Source organism: Eschrichtius robustus, chromosome 3, assembly GCF_028021215.1.
Source record: "Eschrichtius robustus isolate mEscRob2 chromosome 3, mEscRob2.pri, whole genome shotgun sequence".
In the NCBI taxonomy this organism is placed as follows: Eukaryota; Metazoa; Chordata; class Mammalia; order Artiodactyla; family Eschrichtiidae; genus Eschrichtius; species Eschrichtius robustus.
The window spans coordinates 61,619,107-61,634,123 of record NC_090826.1 but is presented as its reverse complement, the minus strand read 5'-3'; the positions used below and the strand labels follow the sequence as shown (position 1 = coordinate 61,634,123).

Sequence of the window (15,017 nt, the reverse complement as noted above, 5' to 3'; positions counted from 1 at the left end):
TTTAATGTTCATTTTTAAGCTGTTTACAGTCTGGTTTGTTACTTTTGATTGTGCATCTTAAACTCCCTATATTCACTTACCCTTTATGTAAGGTCACCTTATTTTTATATATGAATGCTTGGTTTAAAACATTCCAAAGCCATGATCACTATAACCTTGGGCACTGAACAATTTTTGTGACTTTTTTTAAACAGAAGTGTACCCAAATTAGTTGAATACTTTATACCAGAACATAACCTTATTCCATGTGGCAAAAAACATGCCATAGTGTGCTTCCATTAAAACTGTCACTTTATAGCACTCAACAAGTATCCCTTTTAACTGCCAAGGGTTCTTAAATTTCCATGTGGAATCCTTCATCTAAACAACATTGAATGGCTGGTATCTGGTAATAAATGTCCAAGTTCAGAGCAAGCTCTAAGCATAAGACCATCTCTAGGCATACTTACCAAGGTAAAACTAATCTTTGATTTTTTTTTTTTTCTCATGTTTTCTTCTTGATATTTGGCATCCACAGCTAGTGTTGTAGATGCTGGTGAGAAGGTAGGGAATTTCTCCTTCTGCCCTACCTAAAAATTTTGACGTAATCGTTAGTTGTTTTGTTTTGTTTTTTAATAGAAATATCATTATAGCTTTCCTGAACTAGAAATAGTTTTATTTCTGGAAAACAGTGGAGAGTTTTAATTAAAGACAATTTAAGGTATATAATAGTGATTTGCAGGCTTATTCTTCCTGTCACCTTTACATACTATAGTATATCATCCCCTGTTTTACAAAAAGGAAGATTACAGTGTAAGGAAATTAAAAACTTGCCCAAGGGAGCCATAGGAGTAGCATAATGGGAATTCAACCCCAAGTCTAATGGCAGATTTCAGTATTACCTCTAATAACAACCAAATAACATGTTTGAGAAGATAAATGTTAAGCCAAAATGGTCAGATGTTTTTTAATCTGATTTAGTAAGAAGGTGTTAATTTCAGTCATTTATAGGTAGGTAGATTGGTAGACAGGCATACTATTTTGAAATAGTGGGAAACTCCCACCCAGTTTCCACCATGGTTAGCATATTACCCTGTGATTTTGTCAAAACTAAGAAACCAACATTCATGTATTACTATTACTTACAATCCAGATTTTGTTTGAATTTCAGCATTTTTCTATTACTCTAATCCAGGATACCACATTACACTTTTTTGTCACATTTCTCCAGTCTCCTCTGGTCTGACAGTTTTTCATTCTTTCCTTGCTTTTGATGACTTTGACAGTCATGAGGAGTACTGGCTGGGTATACTTTAGAATGTCCCTCATTCTGAGTTTGTCTGGTTTTTCTTGTGATTAGACTGGAGTTGTGGGGTTTTAGAGCAAATACCACAGAGGAAAAGTGCCCTTCTCACCACATCATGTCAGGGATACATGATATGCATATGACATCACTGGGGATGTTAACCTTCATCACTTGATTAAGGTAGGAATTGCCTGAAATCACCATTGTAGTTCATTTTTTTCCCTTAATTTATTCCATTCTTTGGAAGCAAGTTACTAAGTGTAGCCCACCTTTAGAGTAGGGATAGGGAGAATTCAACTCTACCTCCTGTGGGGGAAGGCTGTCTACTCACATTTGTAATTCCTCTGTTACAAAGATTTGTCTCCTATTTATTTACATCTGTATGGACTTCCGCATATTTATCCTTTAAGTGAAAGTTCAATGCTATGTTATTTTATTGCTCAAACTGTTCCCAGCTTTGACCATTGAGAGCCCTTTCGGGTTGGCTCTTTATCCTTTGACATGCCTCCATTCTCCAATAAAATGGAAGGAAGGGAAGGAAGAATTGTTGAAGCGGGAGCTTTATCATCAAGTAGGTGAGGGAATAGAATCTAGACCTGTGGTGGTAGTAGTAATGATAGCTTTGACCTTATAGTATCAGGAAGGATGAATCCAGGTAGCATTAGAGCCAAGTTTATAGTCACTGAGAGTGACCAGTAAACACAGTTGGTTTTTTTCCCTAGCCACATTGAACCACATGGATACTTACAGGAGCGTAGAGGGTGTTGTAGCATTGCACACTTATTAAAAGATGAACGTGTGATAACTCATAGTTCCCAAATGCCTGTATTTAGCAAAATAAAAGGTACTAGCATAAGAAAAATATTTATAATAACTGGTAACTTCCTAAATACATAAATGAATGATTAAAGTGTGTCTAAGATGAAGAATGCTATACAGCATTATCCAAGAGAATAAGAAGACCTGGGGTTTGAAGCTAAAATATATATACGACAACCCCTTTCCAATAATCTCAAATCTAGTGGGGGAGTGCTCTTATAAAAATACTTCATGGTGGAAATAAAGTCTGCTAAAGTGGGAAGAAAGTCAGTCTTGTCTGAATGAAGAGGCAAACTCTTAAGGAATTGACTTGAGCAGTCTTGAAGGACAAGTTTATTGATGAATAAGGTGAGCTTTAATTTCTATCTACACTCTTCCCCTGGAGTCAAAGAACCAGATTTGAATTTTTACTTCATGGTACCTGTATGACCTGGGACATCTTTATGCCTCACACACAAGTATACAGCAAATATTGGCTATTAATTTCACTCCCTACTTATGTTTTCAGTTATTTCATATATACTAATACTCAAATGTTTATTTCCTACTTACTCCTTTCTACGGCACCAGATACATTTCTCTCACTGCCTACTGTGTATCTCCTTTTAAATATCAAACAATTTCACCGTACCTAAATTCTCCCCATGCAATCTGTCCATCAAAACTAGTATATTTCACATCAATAAACACCATTATCAGTAACTTGGGGATCCTCTTAGATTTCTCTTTTGCCTCCCCACTCCATACCAAATAAATCTGACTTACTCTAGAATCGATAGTTCTTAACTCTCAAGCCCGCACTGCTCCATTACTGCTATCACTGCTTTGGTTTATGGGCTAAGATAACTACAGTTGCCTCCTAAATGGTCATTTGGCCTCCAGTCCTGTCTGGCATATATAGTAGGTTTTCCACAGTATTTACTAAATGCTATTTAACCAAGCAGTGATCCTTTCATTACTCATACCAGAGTGGTCTTATTAACAAGCAGTTTCTGTTCATGTAATTTCCTTGCTTAACATCTTTCCTGTGGGTTTCAGGATTAAACTGAAATCCTTTGTGTCACCGTCCCTTCCCCCAGCCCTGCCAATTCCAGCAAGCTTGGGCACGTAACCTGTGTAGCTAGCCACATGAGCCATGCTGAACTACTTGTGATAGATTTTCATCCACGTACAGGTTTCCTATGCCTGAAATGCCCTGCACACTCCTCATTACCATCCCTTTTTCACTTGGCCTTCACGACAATTCAGAACACTAGGATGCCGTCCCAGGTTCCTGAGTTTCCATAGGAATTAGGTGAATTTCTTGAAAGGCCTTACCCAGTATTTCTAGACTTTTCAGTGTTCTCTCACAGCAAGCACTCGGTGTTTGACAAGGGTGTCAATATCTGTCATGTTTCTTACGAGGTTTTAATAATTTTTTTTCCTCCAATGCTACTAATAAATGCTTATTCTTTACTGGAAAACGTTTGATTGCAGGAGTTTTTTCCTGAAGTTATATCATGACAGCCAGTTACCAAACAGGTGTCATTTTTTTTTTTCTATTAAAGTTTAATAGGTCCATTTCTTCACAAGCTGATAAGGTTTGAATTTACTTATCCAGCTATGCTTCAGTGTAGTATAGAATCTGTAGAAATTGCATGTAAACACTGTTCATTGTCCTCAATGTTCTATTTAAAGTATGCCAACTTACGTTTATTGTAAACAGCTTAGATAAGGTTGGAAACAAAGCCACACTGGTATACATTTTGAAATCTGTTTTAGTTTCTTTTTATATCACCAAGGACAGAAGCACTAAAAATTATTCTGGAAGTAAGATTTTTTGGTCAATTATTGGTTTTTTCCTAACATGTCTCTGCAAAAATACTAACCTAAGCAACTTTGCTTATGAATTGGTAAATTGAGTTCCTTTAGAATGTATGACTCTTGAACTAAGTGCATTGGGGTGCATCATATGCAAAATAAGCAGTGAATTTAAAAATTAGCCTTAGTGTTCTGGTGTAGGACCAGATAATAGAGGTCAGAATGGTTTAGTGTGTTTTAAAATAACTGTCATAAATGTACTTAAGTCTTTAGAACAGTAAACGTATTATGTACTGGTTATAACCATGTTTAATAAGTATGGCTTTAAGGCCTTAAAAGCTTTTAATAGAAGAAAATAGCATAAAATATTATTCATTGATAACTACACCAGTGAAGTTCATTTTACTGGCAAAAATGATTTGGACATTTATTATGAGAAAAGTAGAGTATAAGTTATTTGCTCATTAGTGAAATGAAAACCTGAAAATCAAAAATGGAAGTGATTTGGATGAAACGAGTCTGACAAATTAGTCTTTAATTATATTAATCCTCTTAGTGACATTATTACCTCTGTATACAATCTACCTGTTGACTTCAAACCTGCTGAAAATGTTGCCTTTTCAATGATTAAATACTTCACATCAGAATTCTGAGCAGGGAAGATAAATCATGTGCATTCTTGTAATTTGGAATCTGTGGCTATTAGAGCTTAAGAATTTTAATGTGATTCTAGTGACCATGATCAGAGAAAATGAAATATTTGCAACTCTGTAAATGGTGTGGTTGGAATCACAAAATTGCGTTGCCCTTTATTACACTGTTCTTAATACATTAGAATCACCAAAAAGGAAAGGTCAAAAAGTGTTTAGTTCATTTTCTACCAGAAATGAAGACCACATAAGTACTTCTCAGGCTACGTATTCAGTGCTGCAGTACCTGTAGTACTAAAACCCTACAATGGAAAAAATGCTGAGAGAAGATTGGGACGTTTCACTTGTAATAGTTATGTTTTAATATTTTCCCCAAATTAATAAATGAGTTTAAATCCTTTCAATTAAGTTAAATCCTTGAGTTTAAATGCTTCTCACAAAGCATTCCATATCAAGGTCTAAGCATAGACATGAAGAAAATTAGAGCAGAACTATTCATAATCAAATTGTTTAAAGCCTGTGATAAAGATGAAAAGCAGCCAGAGAAAAAGATGTTTATACAGAAATCGTAAGAATGACAGCCAGCATTGTCAGAGCAGTGCAAACCAGATCGTGCAATTATCAGCCTACTATTCTATATTTACTCCTTCAAGAATATAAAAATACAAATTTTTCAGCTACTCAAAAGCTGAATCTCTAATACAAAAAGTATTGAGATTCTTTTGGCAGAAGAAAACTGGTATCAGATGGAAATTGGGTCTACACAAGTAGCACAGAAAGTGCTATGTGGCTAAATATAGTTATGGGTTTTTTTACCACTTACTATTTAAGTCTCTTTAAAAGGTAATTGTTTAAAGCAAATACACTGTGAGACTTTTATGTACGAGTAAAATATGCAGCAAAAATTGCTCACAGGTCCAGAGGGGAGAAATGGAAGTGAGCTATTGTAAGGTTATACACAAAGTTGTAGGCATCTTGAAGGTAGTCTGATAAGAGAGATGCTATAAAAGCAACCACTGAACATAACCAAGAGTTATACATAATACACTTATAAAGGAGGGAAAAAGTGGAATCACAAATAATGCAAAAGCAGGTAGAAAAAGGAAACGTGACAGAAAACAAATAGGCTTGTAGGTTTAAACCCAACCACATCAATGATTGCATTAAATATAAATGATCAAACACCCCCAATTGTAAAGTACTGATTGTCAAACTGGATAAATGAAGCAAGACTTACATGATCTTACAAGAAACCCACTGTAAACATAAAGACAGATAGGTTAAAAGTGGAAGGGTGGAAAATAACTATAATTCTAGTAAAAACAAAGAATAGAGGTAAAGAATGTCACGTCATAATAAGTCAATCACAAAAGCATAACAAACGTTTATGAATGTTCTAGTCTTCAAAATATATGAAGCAAAAATTGATAGAACTGCATGGCAAAAATAGGGAAATCCACAATTAAAGATTTCTACACTTCTCAGTAATTGATAAAACAAGCAGGAAAGTCAGGATATAGAAGATGACAAACTATCAATCAACTTGACCTAGTTGATATTTATAGAACACACTACCCAATAACAGAAATCATTCTTTTCAAATACACGTGGGACATTTATGGAGATAAAGTAGAGCACAAACAAGTATATACATACTGTATGATTCCATTTATATGAAGCTCAAGGACAGACATTTAGCTGTTGTGATGGAAGTCAAAATAGTGATTACCTTGTGGGGCATCGTGCTGGTTATTGATTGGGTCGGGGCACAAGAAACCTAGGTTTCTAGAATTGTGTATAAATCTGTATGGTGGTTACAACTGTGTATATATGTTTTTAACAATCACTGATCTATAGAGTTAAGATTTTTGCACTTCGTGTATGAATGTTATACCTCAAAATAGTATTCACCTAGAAATACAAATAGCGTAATAGAATAGAATAAGAAATTACAGAGAAGACACACCTATATAGGAGTTTTTCCAGCACCATTTGTTGAAAACATTTTTCTCTATTGAATTACCTTAACACTTTGCTGAAAATTAATTGAATTTGTATTTATGTATGTGTGTATACATATCTTTGTATCTATATCTGTATATCTATATTTGTGTATCTATAAAAACATAAATATACTAAGAAACAGCAGCAGCTGTCTATCACAGTAGAGAAAATGTTGGCATTTTGAATCCAGGCACTGCCAAAAGAAGCCCCCCAAATCAATAATCCTCAGAAGAAAAAAAGTGGAATCCACGGTCACTACAGTATATGAACTTCAATGTCCAGCTTTCAATTAAAAATTACTAGGCATGTAAAGAAACAGGAAGAAAAGTTTGGAGAAAAGGCAGTCAATAGAAAAGGACTTAGGGTACCCAGATGTTTGATTTAGAAAAGACTTAAAGCATCTCCTTTATTTTGTTAAAGTGCTAATTATATTGATTAATGTTTGAGTGCTACATCTACCTTGGGTTCCTGAGATAAATCTTATTTGATCATGAAAACTGTACATATTTTTTCCACTCTTTCATGAAAACTGTACATTGTTTTTAAAATTGTGTTTCTTATAAGATCCTACCTCCATGGCAAATCACAAAAGCCACTGAGATTAGCATTCTTTCTTCTGTTATTTTGGGTAAAAAAAAAAACTCAAAGAGTTTTGCACTAAAATATAAACTCCATAAATGTAGAGACGTTTGTGTTTTTCTTTTGTATGCCTAATGACTAGTATAGTGTCTGACATAGAGTAGGTGCTCAATATTTATTGAATAAATGACTTAAAAACATGCTGAAATTAGTAGTTGGCTCTGTGGAGTAAGAATTGCAGAAAAGGGCCAGATTGTATGAAACTAGTTATTAATTTTTTTATCTATTTTAAGATTTCTTAATAGAAGTTCAGTAGAAGTAAATAGAATAAACTCATCAACACTCGCTAAATATTGACATATGTCGTGAATTTTTAAATGTAAGATACAAGAGGGGATTTAAATTTATGGACTAAAATTACTTCTAGGGCATAATATCAGTTAAAAATATATAATGGGTGAATACATGCTTTAAAATCTTTTAAAAAGTTTTTGAATATGTGGTCTTTCAATTATCTGACTCTATAACTTTAATCCTCACTGGTCTATTGATTCAGCAGACACTCGAAGACAGAATGACCACAGTTACGTATTAATGATTTAGGCCCCTGCGAAAGATATCAGAGGTCCCTAAGCAAAGCATATATTTGTTATTTACAAATCGCATAGCATGTTATTAACCTTTTGGGCACTAGAGGGTACTGGTGTTTCAGACCAACACAATTCAGACTTTTTCTACTCTGACACCAAAAAAATGGCAATCAGAATCCAACTGCCAGCATTCTATTGTGTGCCTCTTCAGTTCCCCCAAATTACTTGTTTGCAAGGTGAATAGCTACAGCTTAGGATGGGGTGAAGCAAAACACCAAAAGGAGGAAAGTGTTACACAAAAGATCTTAAATGCAACACATTTAAAGCATTGGTGTAGAGGTGAGTTAAGAGAGGCTAACAATTCTTCGATAACTGTATGTCCTTATGCTTGTATCTCTTATGAAATCTAATCTGTGTATATTGCAATGGGGGAAACAAAAGTTTCAAAGAAGTCAAATATTCATAAATAAAAATGAGAATAATTTTTGATGTAACTGGAGATTGGCTTTGCTTTCTTTGGTGTATGAATCATAAAAAGGTCTTAAATTTTAAAATACATAGTTACACTAGAATTTTATTGCTGTAACATTAAATTTTGATATGTACTTTCATCCCATTGTTTTGGATAAAGCTTGTTTCTAAGAATACCATCAAAATTATTTTACTTTTCAAAGGACATTTTAGAAAAACATTTTCCCAAGTATGGGTTTGAGAGTAATTAAAACTAATAAGACGAAAGTTTGGGGAAAGATTTAAAAGGTAAACCACTTCATTCCTTCCTAGCTATTCTCATTAGAAACATGACATTTAAAAGAGAAATAAATTTCAAAAGTGTAAAAAATTTTAACAGTAAAACACAAAGTGAAATTAGTGATATGATTAATGTATGTTGTTAAAATAGAGTTTACATTACATTTTTGCTTTTTTCTCCTTTAAAAACTATATAGCCCTATAATGTTTCTTTTTTTTTTTTTTTCAAACTCTCATACAGAATCAAAACAACAGCATAGAAAGAAAGAATGCAGGGGAACATATTCCATTCTCATTTCCTACCACTGATTTACACCCAATAACAATATCAACATGAAGAACTGAACTGACCGGGGCTTGCTCTGAAAGTCAAGCTGAAGTCTGAGTAATGGTCTTCATAGTGCTATATGATTAGGTCTAATTTCTTAAATATGAGGAAAAATGAAGTTTGTAAATAATTTTTAAAATCTTTTCATTTCCCGGTCAAGATGAAGAGGCAGAAAAACCAGGCTTTCCCTAGATTTGAGAACAGCTGGTCTTACCACTGATTTTCACCTGTTGAGAGTGGTTATGGTACCTATGTAAAGAACACTGCTTCAAATAAGAAGATGGAGACTGGAGAATTGCTGAAAGACTTGGGCACATCCTTTAACTTCATGGAGCCTCAGTTACCTCACCTTAAAAGGGGAATAATAATAGCAACAGGACCTTGGAGGATGTCTGGAAAAAAATGGGAAAATGGTTGTGAAACATAAAATATTGGCTTAGTAAAAGATGTTACTAGGCGATTATGCCCATTTTCACTAAATGTGAAGGCCTACATAACATCTAAATGCAATTTCCAGTCCTAATTGCATAGAAATGGACCAGGGGTGGAGAAAGATGGTTGGAGACTTTGTAAGAACTTGCCTTTTTCCTACGCCCCACCCCGCCTTCACTCCCAAAGGCAAGCAGCCTTTTATTTCAATATCTCAGATGCACTGAGATAGTGAAAAAGAGTGAGGTAGTGAGTGGCTGCCACCTGCCTCTAGCCACTTTTGCCCTAGCTAACTTTTTTTTTTTTTTTTTTTTTTAATGAAGGGGAAGAGTTTAGGCGGGGGATGGGGGTAGGTTGGTAGTTGGGATTTCTTTATTTTTGAATTCGACCGTCTGATTTTATTTTGTTCTCCTGTACCTATCCCCTTAAATCTCGAGGCACTATTTTATAGTTTCAGTGCGCCCCTGGGGACAGAGCAACTTGGCCCGCTCATGATCATGCTAGAGTCCCGAAGCAGAAAGGGAAAAATGTTCGGGCTCACCTATGCAACGGGAGAGTGGTCTGCTTAGATTGCGCAGCGTCAGGTGAATGACACTTGCCAGCGTTACAAAAGAGCTTCAGGAGGAAGACCTGTTCCTTGCACGAGCGTCTGTGGATGGAGAAGGAGGAGGGCCGGCGCTCAGGTCCGCCTTGGCAACTTGGCTGAGGTGGGGTAGACCCGGGAGACACTGTAGCCCCCGCCGCCCACGGACGCTCCTCTGGCAGAGAACCGGAGGAGGCGCGGAGCCGGGCACGGCGGCCTGGCTGGGCGTCCGCTCCGGCCAGGAAGGAGTTGGAACATTTCGAGAGGAGTCCTCCGGGGGGTTTGCCGAGCCCAGGCGGCCAAGGCATTGGTCGCGCAGCAGCCGAGAGAGGCGCTCAGCTTCTGCCGCACCCCCTCCCACAGCACTTTGGCCGACACCCACGGGCGCCCCGCCCCCCTCGGGCTTATAGAACCGGCCGGGCACCTCCGCACGCCTGGGAGCCGGACGCTTCCCTGAGCCGACGGCGCGGCTGCCTGTGTCGCCTGAAAGCCCCGCCGCCGCCGCCGAAGTGGCGAAGTGAGGCGGCGGCCGAGCCCCGCATCATGGAGGGCAGCTCCGCCGCGGCCCCAGCCCCAGCCCCGGTCGCCACCGACAGCCGCCGCCTCCCGCGTCCGGTCTGCCGGCTCTCGTCGCTGCTCTCAGGGCTCCGTTCCTTCCTCACCTCGAAGACAGTATGAAGGAGACCCGGGGCCACGCGAGTGCCCCTTTCTGCACGCGCCTCAACCACTCCTACCCCGGCATCTGGGCGCCCGAGCGCTCCGCTGAGGCGCGGAGCAACCTCACGCGTCCCGCGGGGCCCGGCGAGGATTGCGGCTCGGTGTCCGTAGCCTTCCCGATGACCATGCTGATCACTGGCTTCGTGGGCAACGCGTTGGCCATGCTGCTCGTGTCGCAGAGCTACCGGCGCCGGGAGAGCAAGCGCAAGAAGTCGTTCCTGCTATGCATCGGCTGGCTGGCGCTCACCGACCTGGTCGGGCAGCTGCTCACCAGCCCGGTGGTCATCGTCCTGTACCTGTCCCACCAGCGCTGGGAGCAGCTCGACCCGTCGGGGAGGCTGTGCACCTTCTTCGGACTGACCATGACCGTCTTCGGGCTCTCCTCGCTCTTCATCGCCAGCGCCATGGCCGTCGAGCGGGCGCTGGCCACCCGGGCGCCGCACTGGTACTCGAGCCACATGAAGACGAGCGCCACCCGCGCCGTGCTGCTCGGCGTGTGGCTGGCGGTGCTCGCCTTCGCCCTGTTGCCGGTGCTGGGCGTGGGTCAGTACACCATCCAGTGGCCCGGGACGTGGTGCTTCATTAGCACCGGGGCAGGGGGCAACGGGACTAGCCCTTCGCACAACTGGGGCAACATTTTCTTCGCTTCCTCCTTTGCTTTCCTGGGGCTGTCAGCGCTGGCCGTCACCTTCGCCTGCAACTTGGCCACCATTAAGGCCCTAGTGTCCCGCTGCCGGGCCAAGGCCACGGCGTCTCAGTCCAGCGCCCAGTGGGGCCGGATCACGACCGAGACGGCTATCCAGCTCATGGGGATCATGTGCGTGCTGTCGGTCTGCTGGTCGCCGTTGCTGGTAGGTAGTCCCAGGGCGTGGGGAGTTCGGGGTGGGAGCGTGCGCGCCGGCGGGCAATGGAGACTTTTGGAAATGGCAGCACCTGCGGGGATGTGTTTGCAAGCACAGAACTTTGGAGAGGGCTCTGCCTGTGCCATCTTGGTCGCGGCTTCAGAGCTGAGCTCCTCACTTACTTGCTGAGCACCTTCCAAGTGCCAGGCATCGCATTAGGCTCTGGTTGTACACGCATGGATACCACAAGGCTGCTCACGTTCTAACCGGAGAGAGTAAGAGGATACCCAGGTATCATTTCAGTGCTTGTGCAGAGATAGAGGTTTCTCCCGGGTGCATTGGGAACAGGATGGCGATGACAACGGTAGCTCGGTGCTCTGGGTTTTCTCCTATTTCAAATACCTCTCGCACGCTGAGTCGATTTTCAGTCTGCAGAAGTACTTTACCTGCGACCCACTGCAGACAAGCACAGCCGTCTTGCAGTCTCTGAGCCACTGCTTGCCCTCCCGGAGCAGCCGGCGCTCACGTTGCTTACAGGCTCACTCCTGAAGGGAGGCAGGAGAGTGAAGAAGCATCTGCCGCTCGGGCAGCCTCAGCCCTTTCGAATTGTGCTGCACCGTCTCCCTCTAGGAAATGCTTGAACCCACAGTCAGCCAGTGGGCCCTGAGACCTGGTAACTCCCCCTGACCAGCCTTTGCTTGTCCTTGTGGCTACCGCGCAGGGCTGATGGCAAGGCCAATCCCTGGGATAGGAAGTAGACGTTTGTGCACTTCCCGGCTCCCCACGAGGGCCACAGCTCGGGAGCAAGTGAGTTTCCACACGCTCCTAGTCTAACGCTCTCTCTTACATTCGTACTTTCCATGTTTTCCTCTGGGATACTTTTAGCTAGACATTTTGTATTAGTGCTGTTTACTAATTCCTGATGAATGGTTGCTTTTTTAGGCCCCAAGCAGCCTGGCTTAGTAGATGTTCCTGAAAGAGCGATCTGGTCACTGTGACAGGGTTATAACAGATGATATATTGGACCTGGAAATTTAATAGACAGTTGTGAAAAACTCCTGAATCCCATGGCACGGTTTTCAGAACCCACCCACGTATATTTTTTATTTTTGTTTTCTTTTCTTGTCTTCTGTTTTTTAAATTTTTTGGACGGGCCCAGCAGCACCCAAGGTCTTACTTCCCCTCACCAGGGATGGAACCCGTGCCCCCTGCACTGAGACCATGGAGTCTTAACCACTGGACCGCCAGGGAAATCCCGTAGTTTTCTTTTTTTAATTGTGATAAAATACACATAACATGAAATTTGCCATTTTAATCTCTTTTAAGTGTACAGTTAAATGGTATTAAGTACATTAACATTGTTGTGCACCATGTATAGTTTTAAATCCCTGGTATTTTATAAGAGAACTGTGGTTCCTTTTCCCCCTCACCCTCCCCTGCATTTGACAACAAAGATATTACAAAATACCTGTATTTAACTGGTGTAGTATATTTAGAGCAGGAGTCTTGTCTCCCAATCAGTAATAGGTGGTGACAAGGAGAGTTATGTTGGAACCTCATAGCCCACAAATCGCTGTAAGGTCTCAGTTCTGCATTCTGGGAGCTAGAACTTAGGCTGATGTCATCACCATGACTTATCAAAGCCAGCACCAATTTCAGACATATTTACTTCTGTGGTGTGTAGGTGACCAAACAGAAGGAAAAAAAGTTCTAAATAATAAGCAGTTTGCTAAAGTTGATAATTAACATAACTTTAAAGGCAAACAGAGTATTTGAATTTTTCACAACAGTCATTTGAGTCCGACATATCTGAGTTTGTTCTATCACACTCTTTATATCTGTACTCTATATATCCAAGAAAAAAGGTAAATCATGCAAATAAAATGCTTACTCATACAGTTAACCAGACTTATAGTTGTTGATTTTTTTTTTTTTTTAAGTAGAAGAGAAACTATGTAGTGTGGTTTTTATTTCAAAACTTTGATCCTAATATGATGAGCATAGCAGCCTTAGGAAGACTTTAGATCAGTTCTGAAAATTGCAATCTAGGATGGCCAAACTCACTCTCTTAAGAAAGACTGTATTTGGAATTCATCTTATTTAATTTCAATTAATAGCTGCAATTAAAATATTTGTTGGTTTGCTGCATTTTATCAGACACTTTATGCATTCAGTTCTCATAAAAACATTAAACTTAAAATAAATTCAACATGTCATCATATCAAAGAGAAGAAATTCATGGTTTCCAAAATAGGTATTTTTTAAACTAAAGGAAATTATTCTGTCTTCTGTTTTGTGCACCATTGAAATTAAATCTCCACCTATCTTCAGAAAGATCTACAGTACAAAGTTGGAATTATTTCAAAGGAAAGAAACTGGCAAAACTGCTTTCTTAATAGGTTAGGGAATTATAAGAATGAAAACACTAGAATTTAGTGAATTGAATTTTCAGTGTATTAATGTTGAAGTGAGAGATTGTCTTTTATACTTTTTTCCTAACTATAAAATATAGATTCCCTATGAGCTTTCTCTGAATTGGGCATAGGATACTAATCTAATTATCCAAACTCCTTACTTAAAAGGACCCTGAGTATATCTTATCTTGGAAAACTATCATGACTATAATAATATTCAGTTGTCATTGCTGAAAAACTTAGCAGAGTAGAGATACCATAATAAGAAAACATCCCAACTGCTACAAGTTCCTGCTACGCGAATACTTAAATTGAGGGTTTATCTATGGTGCAAACAAAAGCTTTTTTACCTTTTTTTCCCAGAAACTTTACAAAGTACAATAGAAAATGTGAAATTAAGTGAGACTACAGTGGGAAATGATGTCACCGTTGGCAGATGAACTACAGTTCTTAGTCGATATTTATGTGAGGCATCAAATTCTGTTGGAATCAGACAGTTGACTCAGCAATGCAATCTGTTTGACTTATTATTATCATTACATTTTTTTTATGAACTACACTCACCAAATAGTCCAGTTGTTTAACATGATAGCCAAGTTTTCAGAAGCAGGAATAACCTGAAGCTGTTGTTCAGAGGAAGCCATGACTACATTTTATACTTTTGTACACCTGGTACTCCTCAAACAGGTAGAACGTGGCTAATACTGTAGCTGTCTTAAAAATTGTAGATATAAAGCTAACTATCAACATTGTGAAAAGAGAGGTATGAGGAACAGAGTTTCTTGTCTACAACTTTGGAACTGGATAAAAGCAGTCTTAGAAACTTTTGCCTTTAATCTTGAACCAGCAAATTCCCTGCTCAACATCCACAGATGCCAACAGGGATGCTTTGATTCAAGGAGCTATTTTGCAATATAGATGTAATTTTTCTTTTAATTTAAGGATATATTTTGACAAAGGAAATTTGTCTTAAATATACTTCATGTGATAAATAGATGCAATACATTATTTTACAGAACTAATGCTATTTTATAGTATTAAAAAGTATTATTAAATTGCTAATTTTCTCTGCCTATTAATTTCTGCCATGTTCAGGGTGTTGCTTCAGGGAAAATGATTAAACATGTGAATCAACATTATAGGAAAAAACTTCTATAATTTGTTTTTATAAGAATTGAGATTACTCAGACTTTATTTTATTTTTTTGGAGTTTACTACAATACATTT

The 15,017-nt window shown here is 39.3% G+C and overlaps 1 protein-coding gene across 2 annotated transcripts in view; it reads left to right on the top strand.

Annotated features, from left to right (window-relative positions):
- Window positions 1-10,271: 10,271 nt before the first annotated feature.
- The window catches only part of PTGER3 (prostaglandin E receptor 3), a 79,827-nt gene continuing 75,081 nt past the window's right edge, over window positions 10,272-15,017 (top strand). For both annotated transcript variants that reach the window (XM_068538016.1, XM_068538017.1), the window contains exon 1: window positions 10,272-11,385. In XM_068538016.1, coding sequence (XP_068394117.1) covers window positions 10,492-11,385 — 894 coding nt within the window. In that variant the 5' untranslated portion in view covers window positions 10,272-10,491. The remainder of the gene's footprint in view (window positions 11,386-15,017) is intronic.